The sequence below is a fragment of the Rousettus aegyptiacus genome, unplaced genomic scaffold, assembly GCF_014176215.1.
Source record: "Rousettus aegyptiacus isolate mRouAeg1 unplaced genomic scaffold, mRouAeg1.p scaffold_m13_p_5, whole genome shotgun sequence".
NCBI classification, from domain to species: Eukaryota; Metazoa; Chordata; class Mammalia; order Chiroptera; family Pteropodidae; genus Rousettus; species Rousettus aegyptiacus.
Genome location: NW_023416308.1, coordinates 76424420 through 76446898, shown reverse-complemented (window position 1 = coordinate 76446898; position 22479 = coordinate 76424420). Strand labels below are relative to the sequence as shown.

Sequence of the window (22479 nt, the reverse complement as noted above, 5' to 3'; positions counted from 1 at the left end):
GGACCAGAACAGGAGCAGGACCGTAGGCTGCTTCCTCACTCTGAGTTGGCTAGAGACTAAAGCAGACAGACCCTTAGGTCCTCATCTTGGCATCAAAGGAATTTTTTTCTCTATATCTAAATAGCAGTTACAGGAGAGATTTGAAGGAAGAGGAAGGAGGGGGATTGGTTGGACTTAGACTCCAGGGGGACTTCCCCAACCCACACTGAGACCCTAAGGCTCAAGCTCCATAAATAGGGGCCACTGGGATTTCTAGTCCCGGAGAAGCAGCATGGACCAGTTTGGACAATAGGTGGAGGAGGCTGGACAAAGGGCCTTTGTGTCTTCCAGGCATAGGTCTCTGGAGGACTGCAGAAGCGGCTCGGCTACACAGGGCTGTGTGTCCACTCTACTTCTGCTCCTGACAAGGGTGCAGCCAGCATCCTTTCTGGGCCCTTCCTGGGGTCAGAAGCAGGGCACCAGTCAGCCGATGTGGAGCCCAGAAGGATCCAAGGCCCCAGGGCTCTGAATAAGCTTCTCAGCCACAGAAAGAGGCCTACTGCGCACTAGTCCAGACACTGACTGTCCGAAGCCTTGATGGATGGATACTGGTTGGCAGGAGGGTGAATGTGATTGCCTCTATTTCACAGGACAGAGGGCCCTGAGAGGGACTGAAAGTGGGTCAAAATCTCCCCCAGAGTCAGTGTTGAAGCTGAGCCACAACCTACTCTCCTGACACCTAGACCAGAAAGTGGGGGTGGGGGAGGGGTTCATTCATTTATCTGTTCACACTTTCAACAACTCCTGGGACCTCTGAGACCACAGTAGGAAGTAGACAGACTTAGTCTCTGCTCTCCTGGAGCTCACAGTAGAGGAAAGGGGCAGACATAGGGTCTCTGATCACCAAAGGCAGTCAAAGCAGGGTTAAGGGCAAAGAAGGGAGATGTGGGTGGCTGGAGTAGTCTGAGACAGCAGCTCAAGAGAAACGTCTTAAGATGAGGGACCAAAGAGAGTGGGGTGTTCAAGAAATTTCTAGTGACTCTTTCAGACCAAGATTAAGCAAAGAGAGCTAGGGGAGGTTCTCCTTACCTCACCCTCCAACCCTCCTCTCAGGAGCTGGAGAGAGACAAAGCACTGAACGCTTGGATTTCCTCCCTAGGGCAATGGGGAGCGCCCTTTCCCCTTCCCCCACAGGCTCTCAAGCGAGGGAGGTGAGTTCTCAGCGTGGCGCTCTGAGCAGGTCCTTGGGAGGAGAGGGCAGAGGTTCACGGCAAGGTTTCCCGGAGGGCAGCGACAGGAGCCACACAGGCACCAGACAAACCTGCAAAACTTTAGCGTCGCTGAAAACCACGGCCAGGCGGTAGGACAGTCGCCGCTGGCCCCTCCCTGCACAACACTAGTGGCAGAGACGCTGACCCAGCCACCAATAGCTCCCGGTAACATCTCGAGCCGGTGGCAGCCTGTGTGTCGGGACAGGGACGGGGCGGTGCCAGGGTCTGTCCAGAGTCCGCCTGCCCCCACCTGACCTGGCTGGGGTGGGAGCTATACCCGGCCGGCGGGCTGGTCCCTCTGGCACGTGGATCCCTACAGCAGCGGAGGGACGCAGGCGCTGGCACCCGGGCGCGGTGGCCGCGGCGCTGCCGGAGGAGAGCACGGAGGTGAGGGGTGCGCTGCCTGGAGGGGCTAGAGGCCGGGGAGGTGGGCGGGCACAGCCAGGAAGGCAGCAGTGCCTGCTGGCGCTGGGCAGGCAGAGCCGCGCGCGTGTGGCTGTCCGAGCGAGATACAGTTTCAAGCCTGTGTAAGCACGCCAGGGTCCAGGGGTCGGACTCTGTCTCCCCTGGAGCGTAGCTCTCGGGAAGTGTGAACGGATACCCCGATGAGTGTGTGTCAGCGTATTTAGAAGTCTGTGTGTTGGCGGGTGAGCTCGTGCGCCCCGGCGGAGTGAATAGCTGAACTTGTTTATGTGTTCGTGCTCTGAGGATGGCGCCCCGAGAACCCATCAGTCCTGTGCCGCCCCCTCGCCCTAGGGGAACTCGGGGTGGTCAGCCCCTGCCTGGTGTCAGTAAAACTTAGGGGAGGGAGTTGGGGCAGTGGCCTGGAAGGACAATTGAGCTTCAGTCAGGGGACTTTTAATCTGGCAGGCAGTGCTGTAGGAAGGGTCAGTCTGGAGAAAGGTAATGCCCTCCCTCCACTCCCTAACTAGGGCTGCCAGCAGCAGGCTTGGGACCCCCTTGGAGTCAGACCCAAGGGCAGGCAGGCCCTGCCGTGCACTAGGACTGCCAGTCTGGGGTCTGTAGGGCTGGTGGCAGGTGTTCCTTTCAGCATGGCATCCCCCGCTTCCCTGGGCCCACAGTCTGAAGTGCCTGGTTCGTTTTGGATCTAGACTGGAATAATGGCAAGCTTTTGAGGGCCAGGGTGAAGCCCCAGTAAAGTCTCAGTTATCTGTGGGTAGAAGTGGTTGCAAAGTTGATTCTTTGAACAGACAGAGCCCACAAAAGCTTTCTGGAGAAAGCCATCTATATTCCAATCCTGCCTTGGCCGCCGTGTGACCCTAGATAAGGCACATCCCTTCTCTGAGCCTCAGTGGCCTCATCTGTGAAAGAGAAATAACAATAATGTAAAACATGAGGGTTCTTGAGAAGCCGATATGTGGGTCATGTTCAGCACCAATGTCCTCTTAGATGGGCTCGCAGCTTGGGAATAGGGGTGGTGTCGGTCCCTGGAGGGAACATTTGGAAACCCATATCCCAACTGTTCTCCTCCCTGGGCTAAACTTTCACAGGACTTCCAGCCTGAATCCTTAGTGCAGGACTCAGTGCTCCAAGAACTGATCCTTGATGACCTTTTCAGCCCATTCTCCCACCTGACTTTTACCACTAGTAACTACATGGAGTCCGCTGCACACACTGGGCAGTTTCTTGCCTCTGGACCATTGCATATTCTTTTCTCACTGCCTGAGATGTCCTCCTATCCTCATCTTCCTCAGTTGGAGAACTACCCAGGCTCAGGGCCGAACTCAGATATCCCCTCCTCTGGGAAGCCTTCCTTGATCCCCCAGCTGGGTTAAAGCCTCTTCTGGGCTCTTAAAAGTCCCAGTGCTGATAGCCCTGATCCCACCTTGGATTATCGTGGTCTCTCTCTGTCTCTTGTCCAACCTCTAGGTCGGAGGCCCCTGGAGGGCAGGAACGGGAGCTCATTTCTGTGTTGCCAGCACCCTGCACAGGGCTGAGCTATACTGAGAGAGTAGCAGCAGCTTCTCTCCCCTGCACCCTGTCCCCGGATTCCCCAATGAAGGCCTGTCTATAGTAGAACTCCATGTCATTACAAAGAAGGGGAAACCAGAATCAGATCATCAGAGTGGGTGGCACAGGGTGTCAGAACAGTGCATCCCAAGGCACTACAGGACCCAAAGTATATAGGCTGAAAACTTGGATTTTATCCTGAAGGCAATAGGGAGCCATGGAAGGTTTGTGAGTGAGGGAGAGTCATGGTCAGAGCAGCATTTCAGAAAGATCTCTCTGGCTGCAGGATGGAAAATGGATTGAGTAGTGCCAACAGCATGGAGGTCAGGACATTTATGTTGTTGACACCAGACCCACCAGGCATTTAAACTCTGAGCCCTTGTCCACTTGGCCAAACACTTCCCTGAGCCTTCAGATTCTTCTGCTAAGGAATGTGGGGACACTTAAGACTCTCCCTTCCCCAGGAGACCAATGATTGATCTCATCTCAGCTCTGCCCCCAACTTGGTGGGTGACCTTGGGGCAGTTCCTTCCCTGCCGGCTTCTAAAAGGAGCCCGTCAAGTCCTATGCTGAGAGTTTGTGAGTGGGGAGGCCCTGATGTGGAAGGTTTGCCACTCTCCTCTTCTTCTTGTTTTGGACTATCCTGGGATGAGGCCAGAGGGTTTGGAGGATCACAGTGGGTGACCCTCATAAGCGGCTATCGAGCTTGGCCTGCAGAGTGAGGCTACGGCCCCTCCACTCTTGTCCTTTTCCTCACAGAAAACACAGGGTTCTGAGGCTTCTCAATCCCCCAGCACCAGCTAAGAAAGTGTGAGAACATCACTGAGGCCTAATGGGCGACTCTGTGAGTGCTTCGATTTGGCTTCTTTTCTGGCTATTGTCTTTAGAGAGGCCACTGTGCCCCTCTAGGTGTTGGTTTTGCCATCTGTAACTTGAGCATGATGATTCTTGCTTCTTTAAATGCAAGGTCACTATGAGGATTCTTCAGATAGCAGTAGTCAGAAAAGGGCTTTGTAAGCTGTAAAGTGCAATGCGCAGGAGAGAAGTGTGATATTCATAGACTTAAATGCATTTTGAAGACAATAATAGAACGTGGGTGCAATAAAAAGAGATTATGCCGGTTTGGGGAATTTTGACTGTTGACTGCCTTCCTCTCCCCTTGCCCTCTCTGTTTATTAGTAAAATTTATAAATGTTCCTCATTTTATCCTCCACGAACTCTGTGAGGCAGGAATTATCTCATTTTGCAGATGAGGAAATAGAGGCTCAGAAAGTATCTTGCTCAAGGTCACAAAGCAGAGGTGAAAGCTGCAGCTTGTGCCCACCTGTCTCAGTTTATCTCTGCCCATTCGAGACAGAAGCCCCATCTGGGTAAGGCCTGGTCTTCTGGCTTTCAGGCTGAAGGAAGTTTGGATTCTGCCCTCAAAATCTGTCTTTGGTCTTGCTGGTGGCCTCATTACCTAGCTGCTGATCAGATAATGCCTGCTCAGGCCTGCCCTCAGGACCAGAGAAATCTTGCTGGTCTGGTGAAAAGAGGTAGAGATGTCTCAAGTGAAATTGTTTTCTCTACCTGAATTGCCTTCTGCGGGCCTGTCTGGTGTACCCTTTGGCCTACACCTTCCTCTTGCGCTGCCTTTGTGTTCTCTGGCCTGGCCTCCCCTGACTATTCAGCGCGACTAGGGGACGCTGGCTGTTGGGGGCCTATCCTGACCCTGAGGGTCAGTAGCAGGACTTGGCCAGGCCAGGCCTGCTTTCTCTCTGTCTACATCACCCATTACAGGTTGGGCAAAAAGAGATGTCAGTGAGTGTTTGGGAAATGAATGACCAGGTGAAAGCGGGTGTATAAAGGAAGAAGGCCTTGCTCCATAGGAGGGCTACAGTTGGTTCTGAGCAGAGGACTTTCTCCACTCCCCCACCACACCATCTCTTAGGCCTGAGTCATTTCTGGTTTCAGGAGTCTAGTTACTGGGAGGGTGTACAGCCTGGGTCCTCCTGGGCAACTACTTCCTCCTTGGCCCTCTACCCTATCACTGTCTTTGTAGTGACAATGGCACTGACGGCACTGGAGTGTGGGAGGAGGGCTTCCCTCAGACTTCTTGAGGCCCACATGACCCTCCTTCTCCTGCTGCCTCACAGGAGGCTCCCCCACCCTACTCACCTTCTATGTGGCAACATCTTTGCATCTGACCATGTCCTTCCCCGCTTAAGCCCTCCATGGCTCCCCGCTGTTCTCAGGATAGAGGCCAAGCTCCTCAGCCTGGCATTCCAGCCTTTTCATGTGAGTTCCGCAGTTCCTTGACCCAATTATGTGCCACCTAACCCTCCACTCCAGCCTCACATGACCCCTACCACACTATCACACCACTAAGTCTTTGTACCTGCTCCCCCTTCTGCCTTCAATGCCCTCCTACCTCTGTGTCCACCTGACAAACTCCTAATTGTCTATCATGTCCCAGCTCAAGTGACCCCTCCTCTGAAAATCCCTTCCTGACCACCTCTTGTCTTACTCATTACTGGTTAGGGGTTACTCTGGGCTCCATGGCTTCTGGGCTTCCTTTGGTCATGACTTTATCACCCGAGTAGACTTGGTCCATGTCTATGGCTTTCTCCCTATCCAAATTGGAGCTCCTCAAGCATCTGACCAAATCTGATCTAAGTCTGGGTTTGAAGGGTCTTTCTGAGGTCAGGCACATGGGGGCATTGGCAAATGTTTGCTGAGACTTTGTGGCTCTTCTGAAAGTGACTTATGATTGTATTATTCTGAGAGTCCAGACTCCTGCGGTTCTGAGACTCTCAAAACCAAAGGCTATCAGAAGCAACGAGTAACAGAATTAAGAAAACATTTAGCATTTACTCCAGGACCAGAGACTCTTGGAACTGGACTGTAAGAACCAATGAACTCAGAATCCTGGAAGTGCTCAGAGTGAGACAGTCTCAGAATCACAACTCAGTTGTATCCTATTCTATACTTTTGTCCCTTTTTATACCTTGAATTCTCCATTCTCCCTCTTTCCTTCTAAGTTGGACCCTTTCTGCTTCTCTTCAGGCCTGATCACAGCCCTTTCCAGGAACCTTCCCTAGCCCTCTGCTGGTCGCTCAGGAGGGCCCCCTACTGAGAAGTGTCAGGCAGTTGCAGCCCCCACATCAGGACAGTGCATGATTCACTAGCCCCACAGAGCACCTACCTGCCCTTTTGTCTTACTCATTCTTCACGAGTTATCTTCTGTAGTAGTGATCCTCCCCAATTGGCCAATGAAGCACCAGAGGCTCAGAGAGGAGAACCAATTTGACCAAGATTGCACAGCATGGGAGTTCTAAGATGGAGCTTAAACCCAGGGTTCTTGCCTCTTGAGTCTGGCTGGAGGCATCCGGAAGTGATAGGTGGATGTGGAGTCCAGAATCTTGTTGTTCTGAACTGCTTCACTTTAGCAGCGCATCTCTATAGCTCTGTGCTGTGCTGGGCTGGGCTGGACCATGCAGGGTCAGGGGTGGGACAGGTAGTTTGGAGTCTTGCCCTGAAGTGGGGGTGGAGGTGCTCAAACTTACACTGAAAATACTGTAATTAGAACACCAGACCTTGAGTAAGGTGCTTCTTCTTAAGGAGTCTTGGTTTTCTGATCTGTAAGGTGGGAGGGATAGCCTGGCTGATTTGAGACCTACATACTCGGATGCTCTGAGCTCAACCCCAACATGTGACTCCCCCAGCTAGGATCCTCCGGGCTCCCAAGAGGAAGAGTGCTTCCAGAAGAGGCTACAGAGTCCAAGGACTTCCTGGAGGAGGCTGCAGAGGCTTTACATTGTAACAGCACCTGTCGATAACATCTGAGGTTACCCCCTCAGCTATTTCCCCAGACCAGCCCCTGTGCTCGTGGTGCAGAAAGCACTGTAGGCAAGGCTGGGGGTTCACTGGCCTGGCTCTGGGGAGAGTATTTGGGAGGGGGCAGAGGATAACTTCCAAGACTCTTCTTTTCTTCCAACCCAGCCTTGCCCTCCCCACTCCCTTCAGTCCACAGGGATGACTGACGGCTCCCAAAACATACAGTGTGATCTCTTGCCTTGGTTTTTGCTCACTCTGTTCCTCTTTTCTCTCCAGTAAACTGACCCCTACCCATCTTCCAAAATGCAGGTCAAGTGTTCTCTCCTCCAGGAAGCCTTCCTCAACCACCTTCTCATTCCCATTAGGGGTCCTCTTGGCTGTTCAGCCCTGTTGCCTCTGCTTCCTTCAGCTCTAATCAACCTGAGTTCTCATTACCTATTTCTAGGTCTTCTCCCATGTGCAAATCCCGCCCCTCTCCCCCATCAACCTTGACAGTGACCCACAGCAGAGTCCCCAAGTGCCCTGCCCAGGGACAGGCATAGATATGGTAACCTCTTTAAAGGGTGGGTGAGTGAACTAGTGAATGAAGAAATATGGCTGGGTCTAGTTCCTGCTGAAGGTCCCTGGACTGCTCTCCCTTCTCAGGATGGCTTTCGGTATGGGAAATTTGATCTATGGTCTGTCTTGCTGTGACCTTGCTACTCTGCCCAAAATTTTTGTGAGTTTTCTACCCCTCTTGTCTTCCTAGGATACCCCCATCTTCCTTGCTTTCTCCACCTGCTGAAATCATACTTCTTTTAATTACTTCTTAAGATTAATCTAAATCATCTCCTTTAACAACCTCGACAAACTTATGGGGCAGGAACTGTTTTTAGGTTGCAGGGGAATTCAGACTTATGTTGTGGAGAGGAGATTTGTCCAGGTCCCATAGCTGAGAATGGCAGAACTGGGGTTTCCCACTTGCCCAGCGCCCTCCCCACCCCTCCATGGTATTCTGGGTCCAGGTTCTCTGTTTCTCTTCACAGCACCCCACCCCCAGCAGAGGCAACCAACAGGGGTTTCCAGAATGGGACAGGTCACTCTACCCTTCCAGGCTTGGCAAGGCCAGTCAGGTGGATGGGCAAGCGGGTGCATTCCAGAGCCACCCCAGCAGAGGAGCTGGAATGTCGTCTAACCACCCTGGACATTCCTCAGCTGGCCTGGGAACTGCCCCAGCCCTCGCTCTGGCTTTAGGCTCACTAGCCTGGGGCCACAGAGAGAAAGACCCAGCATATAGTAGAGGCAGAGCTAGGTCAATGAGGCCCATAGTCTACATGTTAGGCTTGACTCTGCCCTTGACTCACTGGTGACCTTGAGTGAGACCTTGTGCTACCCTTTCTGGCATTAGTGTTTTGTTTTGTTTTTTAACCTGTGAGGTAGGTACCATCATGGCTGCTTCATACCTGGACAGTACCAGAAAGAGTAGATCCTTGGGCCCTGCCTGTAGGGCATTCCCCCTGGTGGAGAACTGACCAGACAAGCAGGGCCTCGGGGCTCAAAGAGAGCTGGTCATGAAGCTTCCTGGAGGAGAGATCCTGGGCTTTGGAGGGAAAGAGGTACTACTAGTCAGGGGCACAGCTCTTGAAGTTAGATAGACCAGGGATACTCTGCCATTTGCTAGGTTTATGACTCTAGAGAAGTTATTTTGTCTAAGCATCTCAGGATTAATGAGAAGAGGTCTGTGAAGCCACCTAATGTGAAACTTGGCATTAGAAAGCACTCAATTCTTGTTATGATATCACTGTTAGAAGACAAGGGAGGGTGCCCCTGAGCAAAGATATGACTGTGGGACTGCTTTTGCTGTCCTTGAGGCAGGAAGATGAGGATGGAGACAAAGAAGGTAGACTGTCTAGAGGGGTGGCAGGGACCAATCAGGGCCTAGAGTGCTAGGCTCAGGAGTTTGGATGTAGCCTGAGGGCAATAGGGAGCCATGGAAGGGTTTTGATCTGCACAGTATGTGGTCAGATTTGTGGGCACTAAAAAAATTAGTACTTTTTCTCTCACATTCTAAGTTCTTCTAGCTGGGCTAGTTATAAAATTAACAGAGACAGATTAACAGGAAAAAATCAAAATTTAAATCCATATGCATTTTCACATAAGCATGAAAATTACAAAGACAGCGAGGCGACATTAGATATATGTGACATTTTGGACAAAGGAGGAAAAGGGGGAATGGGATCTTAGATTTCAGACATGAGAATGGGCAATTTACAGGTAGTCGATTGCATGTAGTTGAGGAAAAGTAGAACACACATGGCAGGCAAATTCTCGCTAAGCAACTCAAAAGCAATGGGACACAATGGGTATCTAGCTAGCAGGCCGCTGCCTGAAACCCTCCTATTTACTAGACATAATTCGAAATAGGTTAAGGTGAATATCCTAAGATTTCCTTCCCGAAGCAGGCTTTTTCTATCTGAATCTCTTCAGCAGGAAAGTGGGGAGAGCCAAAGGTTCTTTCTGAGTCTTATTTCTTAATAAACGGCTTAAAATCAATATCCTAAAAAGGCAGCTTCAGGGTGGCAAAACCTTAGTCCCCTTCAGATTCATGTTTTAAGAAATATAAAAGATGGACAGGAGGGGCGGGAGGTAGGGGGAGGCAAGGAGACCAGTGTGGGGGCTCGATGCAATGTGGGGGAGAAACTCGAGCCAAAGTCCACGAGGTGGAGGAACGTGTCATCTCTGAGCCACTTCACTGGCTGAACTGACAGCACTTGGTGAATGATGAGTTTCACATGGGTGGGAAAGAGAGAGGTAGTCAAGGACATATTGGAGGTTTGAAACCTGGAAGGACGGATGGTGGAGACTCTTCTCAGAAATCGGGGAATGGCTTTGAGAAAGTGCCGTGCTCCACCTTAGTCTGTTGGAGGCACCTCCCAAGAAGACAGGTTGTGACCCTGGGCGGAGTAGGGTGAAAAGGAGAACCCAAGGTAGAGCAGACTGGCACATAGCTACCAGTCCATTGGCCCAGGTTAGCCTGAGGCTCCTTAGGCAAGGCACACCAGGACGACAGTGACCCAGGGGTATTTCCCAGTGCCCCCCTGCCCCAAGGCCTATTCCTGCAGCCACCCATCTCCTCTCTCCACTTTCCTCATGCTTGCACTGCACTTCCAACTTGGGGACCTGGCCTCAGCTATCTTGGACCCCACTCCCTCGTTGTAGAGAAATGAAGGAGAGAGGGAAAGGAGGGGAATGTTCTTTTTCACCTGTGATACGTGTGAGGTTCTGGTGAATGCTGGAGCCTGCCCACACAGAGAGAGTCCAGTCTACCAGGTAACCGTCCCTTCACTGAACCCCTGTGTCTGGTATGTGTGAGGGGCTCCCAGGCAAGGCAAAAACAAAGACCAGAATCTGGAAGGCCTGAGTTCTGATCTTGCCTGTGTCCCTGACTTACTGTGAGGCCCTGGGCCTCAGTGTCTTCCTCTGTCAAATAGGGGTTTGGTACAGGTGATTTCTAAAGGCTGTCCCAGGCCCTGACTTGGACTGTGTATGTGTGATAGTGTGTGTGTGCACTGCATGTACATCTCAGTGTGACTGTGCATGTCTCTATGTAGCTATGTATCTAGGCATATCCATACTTGTATTTGTTCATGTGTGTTTATAACACCTATAGAGGAATGATTGGGGGGGTGGCATATTCCAGATATAAAGACCCAGCTTGAACAAAATTATGTCGGCTGAAATACTGTCAAGTGTATACCTGGCAAGGAGGGTATTGACTGTTTCCTATTGTGGGGCTAAAGCACAGAACCAGGACCAAGGAAAAGGGTGTTGGAGGCTGAGCTCAGCTCTGCAGGATATGGGGAGACGTTTCCTGGCAGAACCACCTTCTTGCGAAAGGGGGCTTCTGGGAAAGGAAGCTGAGAACAACCATCCCCAGAGTGTGTGAGCTGAGGGTAGATGGGTAGGGTGCGGTGGGCGGAAGACATCCCTACCGGGACAAGCACACCAGGTCGCATATGTGCCTCTTTTGAGCCAAAGTTGGAGAAGAGGAGGGGACCTCGGGAGGGCTCAGCCTAGCTGACTTCCCATGACCAAGAGCCCATGCCATCTCCACCTCCTTGTGTCTCAGGAGCCCTCAGCACTGCCTGCCCTGAGAAATGCTGGAAGCTGGGTGTGGCCCCAGGCGGGGGACCTGTTTTTCCTGTTTCCCACAGAGTTCCCTGCAGCCCTGTCCAGGCATGTACATTCGTGAATGATGAACCGGAGCAGGTGCTGAGTATCCTGACGACAAGCACAGGGGCTGGTCAGGTACGGGCATGCAAGGGTGGTGCCCATTGGTTGGGAGCCTGGGGCAGGCGCGTGCATGCATATGTATACACTGAACGGAGGGTAGATCAAGGGGATCCCTCATCCCAGGCTGTGATGAATTTAGACTCCAGAGCCAGACATCCCTGGGTGTCAAGCTTAATTTTTCCAATTCCTGGCAGTGTGACCTTGAACCCTGAACAAACAGCTTAACCTCTATTGCAGTAGCTATTGAGGAGTGAGGATGGGGAATGAAATGAAGATGCTGCATGGAAGCTAATCAATCCAGGCTTGGCCCCTACAAAGTGAGGGGGCGGGGCTCTAGAATCAGGAGCTCTTGACCAAGACTGGCCTATGATCTGAGCTAGAGATAGGTAAGATAAAAGAACGTGGCTGGCTCAGGCAGCCGATCCATCTTCAGAATGCGTGGGTCAGGTTTCTCTCCCCCTGGCAGTCCCCCAGCCTGTTAAGAGACGGACAGGGCCTCTGCAGCTCTTAAGAGAAAGATAGTCCAGGGGCCTGTCTAGGACAGAAGCTGGACTTAGGTGGTCTGTGCTCCAGAAGGGCTAGGGTAACTCCTGGCCACGTATGGTCAGCAGCTGAGAAAACTTTAGGTATCATTGTCCTCTGGGCAGCTCTCAGAGGTATAAGGAAAAAGAGAGCCGTGGTCATAAAGCTCAGCCTCCTCTGGGCTCCCTTAGCCTTTTGCTTTCATGCATTAATTTATTCACTCTTTCATTTATTCTCTTATTCATGTCATACCTGCTTTGGATCAGGCCTGTCACTGGATGATAGGGACAAAGAAAAGAGTCAGATGAACCCAGCTCTCTGGAAGCATCTGAAACGTGTGTTTGGGTAGAGGGTGAAAGGATAAATTACTAACGGTGTGTGAGGAATGCCTGGGAGGGTATTAGGAAGAGAGCTTTAGAGAAATGGTGCCATTTGAAAAGAGCCTTGAGGGATTGACAGCATGGAGTGCAATGTAGGTGCGTTCTGGAAAGGCTTTCCAGGCAGAAAGAATAGCACGAACAAAGGCAGGGAAGCCTGGCAGGGCACTTACATGGCTCAGCTCACATCTCTCTCCAGATTAGGAGCTCTTCAGGCAGAGCCAGCCAGAACTGGGCACCAGGGGGCTGCTAAGTGGTTTTGGAAAAAGTTAGGCAGGAGTTGGTCTCAGAGAGCAGGGAATGAGGCCCCAAGGGCATCAGAGGTCAGAATAGGCAGTGAGGTTGGGGACTTGTCTATCTCCATAAGCAGGGGCTGAGGGGCCAGGAAAGATGTATTCACAGGTTGGTGAGCCAGCCTCTGTAGGGAGAGAATGGGCAGGGTCAGTCTGGATGGGGGCCATGGCGATGGAATCCCCAGCTGGCCTGGGAGGGTGGAGGCCAGGATGTCTTAAAACAGGTGGAAAGGGCAGCTCTCTCTGTTCACTGTTCACCAGAGGCTTAGGGAAGTCTCCACCCCTCTCATTATGTCAGAGATTCCACTGTTAGTGATTAACAAGAGCATAGTGCAGAGCAATAGGATGTTGACTAAGGGACAATGAGGGCCCTGGCCCCCACTTCAAGGAGAGACCCACCAGGCCTTAGCACTGAGGCAGGAGCGGAAGCAGCATCTCCCAGGTGGGACTGGGTGTCTGTCCGGAGTGTAGAGGGGGCCACTCTCCCCTCTCCAGTGAAGAAAAGAACTTCATGAGGGAAGTTTTAGGACCACTGTTCTCCTAGGCCAGGGAATTCAGCCCATGAGAGGTCTGAGTCTCGGAAGGGCAGGAAATACCTGATGTCACTGGCTTTCTGTGGCAGGGCTAGACACCCCAAGCTGGTGCCCCAGGGTGGGGGGCAGAGGATGTGGCCTTGTACAGGTCCCCAGTGTCACATTCGGGCCTCCATACTCCTGCAGCTACTGTGAGCCAGCAACTCCCAGCTGACCTCCCAAAGTGTCCCAGCCCCATCCCTGCGTCCACCATACCCCCTTGAAGCACTCCACACTTACCATGTCTGACACCAAATGCTTCCTGTCCCAACTCCTGTTCCTCCCAGACCCCTCCTTGGCCGCCTCCTTCTCCTGCCCTCTTTCACCCAGACTTTCTCTGGGCTAGTCTCTCCAGCCTCCCTCCCTAACAGCTCTCAGATCTCTCCCCTCAGAGGCCCCCAGGCCCAGTCCCAGCTTGGGCCTCAGCATCACTCCCTTTGCTCACCACAGTCACCTGGTCCACAGCCTCCAGTTCAAGACCTGTCATCCTCCACCAGTGACCTGAGAGAACATCCCAAAGATTTCAGGAAAAGGCCACATCTGAGCTGAACCTGGAAGCTCATAACACCATAGTGTACCTACTGTGTGCCAGGAAGTGCTCCAAACATTTTACACAGATCATTCACTGAATCCTCATGGGTATCCTGTGATACAGGTTCCATTAATCGCCTCATTTTACAGATGAGGAAACACAGGTGATCTGGCTCCAGAGGCCAGGCTCTTCGTAATCACTGGAGTTTGCTCCGCTGAAGGATAAAGAGTTATAATTTTGACAGGTAGATATGAGGGGCGTGAATGGATTCCAGGTTGAAGGAGCAATACAAACTAAGGTTGGGAAGAGAGAAGCATTGAGCACATTCAGGAAACTGCAGGTCACAGAAGATGGTTGGGGCTGGCAAAGTTGGTAGAGGCTAGATTGTGAAAACCTCCAATACCAGACTAGACTTTCTCCTCATAGCAAGCAGGAGCCATGGACTGTTTCAAGCAGGAGAATGACTTTTTCTTTTACAAAACCCCTCTGGATTGCGGGAGATTGAGGCTGGAGGCGGAGAGGATAATGGCAGAGGCTCCAGCAGCAAGGGTGGAGGTGACACTGGGTTGCCTGTAGCAGGGGTGGGATGCAGAGAATGCTTTAATGCCAGTCCTGAGTCCTGGCCCTGGGCAAGATGGATTCCAGCAAGTTGGCCCCGACAGAGCTCCTCCATACCTGCCCCCTCTCAATTTGATGCCACATAGGCTTCTCTCTGCCTCTTCGCCCTGGATCCACCCTGACTCCTTGACAAGGAACCTGTGTCCATGGGAGGGAAGTCACAAGTATAGGCACCCTTTCTCCTGGTTATATCTTTGCTGACAACAGGAAACAGGGATCTGGTGGCAGGGTATTGGGAAAGAAGGGAAATGAAGAATCTATGTGTCCCTCAGTCCAGCCCCCCTCACTCTAATCTCAATTTCAGAGGCCTTGAACTCCGCTGGGAGACCATACTGGGCAAGAAGCTTAGGGTCTCAAGGAGTGTATGTTGCTGGCCCTACAGAATTCCCAAGTCCCAGCCTCTTAGAACCCCAGGTTCCAAAATGAACAGAATTGTACAGCCCCAGATTTTCAGAGTAAGGAGGGCTCAGATGTCATCTTCCCTTTCTGTCCTCCCAGATACTCACACAGGGTGTGCACGAGCTTTTCTGCAGACTCTGCTTGCATACCCCCATACGCAGATTGTTTACTACCTTCCTCTTACAGCGTCTTCCTTGGGATGTACCCCGGATAGGAATTGTAGCCCATGCCCAGCTGTGTGACCTTGGCTAAATTACTTGACTGATCTGTGTCTCGGCCTCTTAATTGTAAAACCAGGCATATTAACCTGACTCCCAGAAGTAAGTTCTAAGGATGGAATAAAATAACATTTATAAAGCACACATAGTTGTGGGGTTTGAAAAAGGTCAGCTCCCCCTGCCCCTTCACACTATTTGAAAGTTATTCTTTGTGCTTTTCCCAAACCCACCCACCTAGGACTCCTGCTAGGATTTTCAGCCTACCTTCTGAGACCTTTGGGATCTTTGCCTTCCAGACGGAGATATCTGTCCCCTGCCTCCCAGCCGAGAGACAGCTTTTAATGGTGGCATTGGTGGGGATGGGGAGAGGAGGAAAGTGTACAACTTGTTCTCTAAGTTGCTGGGCAGTCAGTCCCTGTGGTGTATTATATGCCCACTAAGGACAAGTTAGGGAACCCTCAAGATAGTGATTGTGTGGAAGAGAAGCTGGGTAGGCCTGGAGGAAGCTTAAGTTGTCCCACAAAAGAAATTCTCAGCTACCTCCTCTCCTACCTCCACCCCAGTCTTCCCTAGAATCTTCAGGAGGGTCACTGTCCCATCTGATACCCTCACAGGCCAGGAAGAAGGAATGCTGTTGTCGGATGCAGAAAATGCCAGAATATAAAAGTATTGAAAAAGTATTTGCTGAGCTAGTGAATGAGTGACTAACAAGGGAGACCCTTAGAAATACTCCTTCAAATACCAAAATACTGGGCAAAGGGCCAGAACCTCCCCAGAGAGAGGAAGGATGAGCTAAAGGAAAGAAAGTTCTAATGCCTCCAGGAAGGTATGGACCATCCATTGGCCAGGAATGCTTCAGAAGGCAGTAGTCACTGGATGTGAAGTGGAGCCAGTCAGCCTTGAAGGCCCCTGTCTATGAATCTAAAATGATACCTCCTGGGATGCTCAGATTCTAAAGCTCAGAATTCCAGACCTAGAACTTGGTGCTCCTGAGGTTCTAGAGCAGGGTCACCAAACTGCGTTTGTAAAAGGCTAGATAATAAGTATTTTAGATTTTGTAGAACAGATGGCATTTGTCACAACTATTCAGCCCTTTGTAAACAGAAGGGTATGACTGTGTTCCAATAAAGCTTGATTTATATAAACAGACTAGTGGGCTGGATTTGGCCCTCAAGTTGTAGTTTGCCTACCCCTATTCTAAAGTTTTAGAATTATAAGATCCTGATATTTATGAATCATATGCATTTTCAAGGTTCCAAGCTTCCGAGCTCTGAGTCCAGGGAGCCAGGTCAGATGGCAACAAAGGCCTTTCACGTAGTTGGCCAGATATCAACCAAAGAAATCTGAGCACTTGGGGTCCCTCAAGGTGCTGTGTCAGGCCGCCCTGCTGATCCCAGGTCATGACGCTGACGACTGTTCTCCCCGCCCCACCCCTTTCCCTTCAGGATGATGGCCACAGGCCTGGGCCTCTGGAATGGCACCATCAATGACACCTGGGATGGGGATGAACTGGGCTACAAGTGCCGTTTCAACGAGGAGTTCAAGTACGTGCTGCTGCCTGTGTCCTACGGTGTGGTATGCGTCCTCGGGCTGTGTCTAAACGTTGCAGTGCTCTATATCTTCCTGTGCCGCCTCAAGACATGGAATGCCTCCACTACATACATGTTCCACTTGGCCGTGTCGGATGCGCTGTACGCCGCCTCCCTGCCGCTGCTGGTCTATTACTACGCCCGCCGCGACCACTGGCCCTTCAGCACGTTGCTCTGCAAGCTGGTGCGTTTCCTCTTCTACACCAACCTTTATTGTAGCATCCTCTTCCTCACGTGCATCAGCGTGCACCGGTGCCTGGGTGTCCTGCGCCCACTGCGCTCGCTGCACTGGGGCCGGGCCCGCTATGCCCGCCGTGTGGCAGCTGCCGTGTGGGTGTTGGTGCTGACCTGCCAAGCGCCCGTGCTCTACTTTGTCACCACCAGTGTGCGTGGCAGCCGCATTACCTGCCATGACACCTCAGCCCCCGAGCTCTTCAGCCACTTCCTGGCCTACATCTCCGTCATGCTGGGCCTGCTCTTCGCGGTGCCCTTTGCCACCATCTTGGGATGCTACGTGCTCATGGCCCGGCGGCTGCTAAAGCCAGCCTATGGGACTGCAGGGGGCCTGCCGCGGGCCAAGCGCAAGTCGGTACGCACCATTGCTGTGGTGCTGGCTGTCTTCGCCCTCTGTTTCCTGCCTTTCCACGTCACCCGCACCCTCTACTACTCCTTCCGCTCACTGGACCTCAGCTGCCACACCCTTAACGCCATCAACATGGCCTACAAGATCACCCGACCACTGGCCAGCGCCAACAGTTGCCTTGACCCCGTGCTCTACTTCCTGGCTGGGCAGAGGCTCGTGCGCTTTGCCCGGGACTCCAAGCCGCCCACAAATCCCATGCCTACTGCCCGGGCTAGCCGCAGGCTGGACCTGCACAAGTTTCGCAGAACTGACACCAAGACAGAAGATGAGTCAGCCAGTAGTGAGGACTCCAGGCAGACAGAGTCCACACCGACTGGTGGCGGGAACACTAAGGACATCCGGCTATAGAACCTGAACCCATCTGTCCTGTGCAAGTTTATATTGGGAGGACCGTAGGGACTATGACTTGTTCAAATGGGAAGGTCTCCCCAGATATGGACCAATGTGACTCATGCGGGAAGCCCTGACCCCGACGCTCTGTCATTTGGCAGGGGCTCAAGACACTCTCTGTGGTCCAGAGAACTCAATGGTCCCTACAGCCCCATCGCCATTGGGATAAGGTTTCAAGAAAGGCAAGGGTTCAGAGCCAATGCTGCCAGTGGCCTGACTCACCCATGTAAATAGCTGGCTGTGTCTGCCAAGGTATCTAGATTGGAGCCCAGCCTAACCGAGTCAAATGGAGAAACAGGCCCAGAGAGAGAGGAGACATACCAAGGTCGCAGAGCAGAGCCTGAGCCTGAGCTACATGAGATGGGTGGGCTTGCAGGCTGACCAGAGGACCCTGGTAAGCAGTCAGGGCTAAGCCAGAGTTTCCCACAGGGGATCTAGGGCATATCTGGGTGCCACAGTGGACTTAGCAATGAGGAGTATCCCCAGCCTAAGAAAAACATCTGGAAACTGGTGTCATAAACCCATCTGGAGTCTCCCCTGGGCCGGGAGCCAGTTTGAGGTTATAACTTATACTAAAAGTGCTGTTGTCTGTTGAGCTGTGCCCTATTTTGTGGCCAGAGGATAGCCGTCACCAACCACACTAGGGTCCTTTCTCCAGCCTGTTCTCACCTGCCACCTGCCTTCCCACTGGCTGCCTCAGCAATGGTCTCACATCAGGTATCCCCTCTCCAGACCCCAGGTCATCCCCCACTTTAAAGCTAACTGGCTTTCGTGGCTGGTTCTGTTGGGCACAGAGAGGAGTCAGGTGGGGTTCCGGTCCTTGGGATCCCCCAGTTTATGACTTAATGGTGATGACCAGTCAATTGCTGATAAACGTTAAACCATTTAACTGGCCTGCTGGGGCAGGGGGAGGCATGAGAGGGAGACTTTATTTGTAGCATTGTTAATTACTGTGGTACAAATATTCCTGCCATAGCCAGTTTCAGATTACCAACCTTCCTGCAAAGTTCTTCAAAATTTAACAATTGGCTCTTGCCAGCAGGTACAAGTTGCTCTAGCACACCACTGGATAACGTGGAGTCATTGGGGTTGTGGACCAGGGGTACAGGGAAGGCTTCTTGGGGTGGAGGGACTCCTGAGCTGTAGCTTCTGAGAAAAGCGGTTCATCAGAGAAGAACATCCAGGTTCAGGGTGCATCCTGGACAAAGACATGGGGGCAGGAGAGCAGGGTGTGCAGGAACTAGAAGCAGGCTGGGCAAGAGGTACCCAGGCTCAAGGCAGGAATGGGGCTGAGGCCACGTCACAAGAAGGCCAAATCAGGGCTCCCTCCTTCCCCTAATCATGAGGTTTCCTTTGCACTGAGTGGTATGGGAGAGACTCACTCTTCTCCTACCCAGGCCTCTGCCTCCTGGGAAGATGCAGCTACATGGTTAATGCCCAGGCTGGGTCAGGGGTTGGTGTGAGGGAGATGGGTCTCATCTGTGACAGGTTCTGAGTCCAGCCAGGACCACTCTGGAGGTTTGTAGAGCTGAGCTTGGCAGGGTCCACTAGCCATTGGGCAGAGATAGGGCAGAGCTGACAGGCCCCACTCTTAACCTCAAGGATAAGGACTCACTCCCTCGGCCTCTGGAAGAGCCCTTGCCCTGTGGGCCCACTCTGCCTGAAAGAAGGTTCTTTCCTCACTACACTTCCACTGCTTCCTGTAACTTCTCCACCCTTCCCACTCTACCTTGGCAAAATGGGGCACCTCCAGGGGTTGCTCTATTTAGAGTCTGACTCCACAGTTCCCTCATATGACAGGAACCCATCACAAGCCATCACAAACACAAATGATTATTCTACATTGTGCAATGTGGGTGACCTGCCCAAAGTAGTGTTTAATGCTTACCTCCCACATTCTAGGTTCTATACTTCTGTTAATGTAACCAGAGTTCCTATGAACTTGTTTTGTAACCACCTCTTACAGACCATCCTTGAGCCTTTCCTTCAGGCTGGAGCCTGTCCCCTTTCTACTAGCTGCTGCTCAGGCTGAACCCCACCCCAGTTTATAGGGACACCCTACCCAGATAGGATGTTGTGCTGGCCAGGAGTGTGAATGCTGGGCTCTGACTCCCTCAGCTCTGCTTTGACCCAGAGGCAGGAGTTATACATTATGACTTTGGGGACTCTTGAGTGTGCATTGGTGGTTTGGGGTAGAGCTATGACCAATACAGGCCCAAGTTTCCCTAGTTCTCATTCCATTCACATCCTGTCTACCCGCCCCTCCAGCAGCTTCCCTGGAGACCCTGAAACCCCAGGGCCCCGTGGCACATGGAGACAACACTATGATCTGGCCCTAGGAAGGCTTCCTTAAACCAGCTGCCTGCAGATTTCTAAGGACTCAGGACCTAGGGGATAGGGTGGGATGAGGTGGGGGGACTGACTCACCATCTAATCCTGTGGGAGGCACTAATAGGGATGGAGATTGGGGACCCTAAGGGAATCAGGGCCAGGCCCAGGATCCCACCTCTGCACCCCAGTTGGACTGCCGAGCACTTCGGTCTAAAGATTTGGCCATGTAGCTCAGTGCCCAAGCCACCCTCTTGGTGAGCGAGTTTCCTGACACTGCTGCCTTGTGCTATTTTCAGCCCAAGTGAGAGCAGGATTTTCCACTCCCGGCCCTAGACCATTGTCCAGCAGTGACGTGGGGGACTGCCTGCTCTCAAAATATCTCCTTACTCTCTGGGCCTCCCTGTCCCCTCCCTACCTTCCCACCCCCGCACCCTGACATCACTTCCTGGGGCTGATGACTCTTGAAGGCCACTGTGAAAAGGCAGAGCCACCTGACAGGGACCCCAGGGATTGTTCAGCACAGCTGCAGACTCAAGGCTGAAGAGGGGTGGGGCCTCGCCCAAGGTCAATCAGTGGGTGAGCCTGGCGCCTGGACATATGCCAGGGGCTCAGGCTGCTCCTTTTAGTGCAGGTCAGTGCCTTTGTGGGAATCCTGCCATCACCCTCACCACCCAAGTTCTTCCCACCCCAGGTAGACAGAGCCACAGAACTGAAGCCAAGGACACAAGGCAGAAAGGCGGGGGGTGGGGGTAGCAGGGTGAAGGGAGTAAATGCCTGCTAACTTGCCTACAGCAGCTGTTGTCGATAAGCTCCATGAAACCAGGGCAGAGTTCCTGGCACCAGGTACTCTGACAGGTATCCCACAGCCCAGGAGAGAGGGGGGAACATCAGAGGACATTCCCACTCTCACCTTCCAAGGCTAGAAAAGGCCCTGAACACCGTGCTCCCCAGACATAGTTGCTCCAGTCTAGGTCCAGGTCAGGCTACCACCGTTGTCACGGCAGATTTGGCCTTATCTGTTTAGAGTCAGGCGAATGAGAAGGGAAACTCGTGTACTAACCCATGCCCAGGCACCAGCCAGACTTTCTCACAAACATTATATCATTTAGTCTTCACTGCAACTGTGTGAAATAGACACTCTTCTCCCCCTTGTAGACAAGGGGACAGGCTCTGAGAAGTGGCAGTTGGTTCCAGGCTACATAGGCAATAAGTGGGTGAGCTGAGATTGAGTCCAGGTCCACCTGATGCCCAGATTAGTTCCCCTTCTAATATCCTGTGCCACTTGCAACCCCTGTGGCAGGAGGGTTTATAAGTAACCCTTCATGTGGTTGAGATGAGAGAGGCTATATACCAAGGATGGTGTTAAGAGCACAGATTCTACACTCAGACCAGCTGGGTTTGAATGTGGTCTCCACTTTTTCCAGCCATGGTATCTTGGGCAAATTACTTAATCTTACAGTGCCTCGATTCTCTTATGTTTAAAAGGAGGCACTGCCTCCCATGTAGGGCATTGAGAGTTTTACCTGAGTTAACACACATGAAGCACTTAGAACAGTGCCTGGCATGTGATAAGCGTTTACATGCTGGGCACTGAACCAAGGGGATATGGAGGTGAACCAGCCAGATCTTGCCCTCATGGAGTTGACATAATTTAATGTGGAACCACATAAGGATAAGTGATTTGAGAGAAGGACAGTGTGTCCAGCCAGTGAGCACCATGGGTCCCCTGTGGCCAAGGTTTCCCCAAGGTATAGGAGGAAGGGAGCAGGTCCATCCTGGGGTAAGGTGTGGGACCACCCTCTGCCTGGCCTGGCACCGAATGGCGTTCAGGCACACAGGCTTGTGTGTCTACAGAAACTTATCCAAGTGTCTGGCTATGGGGAAGGCATCAAGGAGAACGGACAGTGGGAGGAGAAGGAGAAGCACATCCTTGATAGCAAGCTTCTGGAGCCAGCTCCTATGGGATAGAGAGTTCCCACCCACCCATGGCAGCAGGTTTAGTCATTTCTCCCTGACAAGAGGTACCTGCCATGGGGGACTGCAGCCACTCGTTGCTTGGCTCAGCCAAGAGCCTGGAGACCCAGGGTGGAAATACTGGACTGGAGCTGGGCGGAAGTAGGCAGTGAATAGGCAGCATTTGCTGTGTGACCTGAGGCCACCTGCTGGCCCTCTCTGGGCCACTCTGGAGAACTTGCCTCTCATGTTCCAGTTCTTCCTACCTCAATTAGGGCACCAACTATCTAGATCTTCATCAAAACGCTACTAATTTCTGCTCCCCTGGGCACTCCCCAAATCCCCTGGGCTCATAGTTCTGAGGACTAGAGTGAGGGCAGTAGGTCTCCATGCAACAAGTGACCAGAGAGGTGAATTGACTTAATTGGCACCACACAGTGCCTTGGATGAAGCCAGTCTTGTATCTTATGGGGTGGAGGGTAGAGCTTGGCCTGCAGTGGCTGGGCTGTAGGCTGAGGAATCTGCTCGCCTTCCCAAGGGATATGTGCTTGTGGGGGGTGAAGGATGGAGTGAAAGGAGCCCCAGAAGCCAAACTCTCATCCTCCTCTGCCTTGATGCACCATGTAACATGTAACTTGCTGAATCCTTTCTATCTGGGCCTCTGTTTCTGCATCTGCAATGGGGCTCAGCACAGCTTAGCTAATCTTTCTCTAGTAGGGGCTTCCTGGACTTG

At 52.3% G+C, this 22479-nt stretch overlaps 1 protein-coding gene across 7 annotated transcripts; it reads left to right on the top strand.

The window, feature by feature from the left end:
* The first annotated feature begins 934 nt into the window (after nt 1-934).
* P2RY2 (purinergic receptor P2Y2) lies at nt 935-19690 on the top strand. 7 transcript variants are annotated; one of them, XM_036221084.1, is made up of 3 exons: nt 935-1190; nt 11231-11324; nt 16286-19690. In XM_036221084.1, the coding sequence occupies exon 3, from the start codon at nt 16287-16289 to the stop codon at nt 17418-17420; it is 1134 nt and encodes a 377-aa protein (XP_036076977.1). In that variant the 5' UTR covers nt 935-1190; nt 11231-11324; nt 16286; the 3' UTR covers nt 17421-19690. The 7 variants fall into 7 exon arrangements, with proteins under 7 accessions (XP_036076977.1, XP_036076976.1, XP_016017085.1 ...); XM_036221083.1 differs by having other exon boundaries at nt 11146-11324; XM_016161598.2 differs by lacking the exon at nt 935-1190 and adding an exon at nt 1206-1637.
* Nucleotides 19691-22479: the final 2789 nt, after the last annotated feature.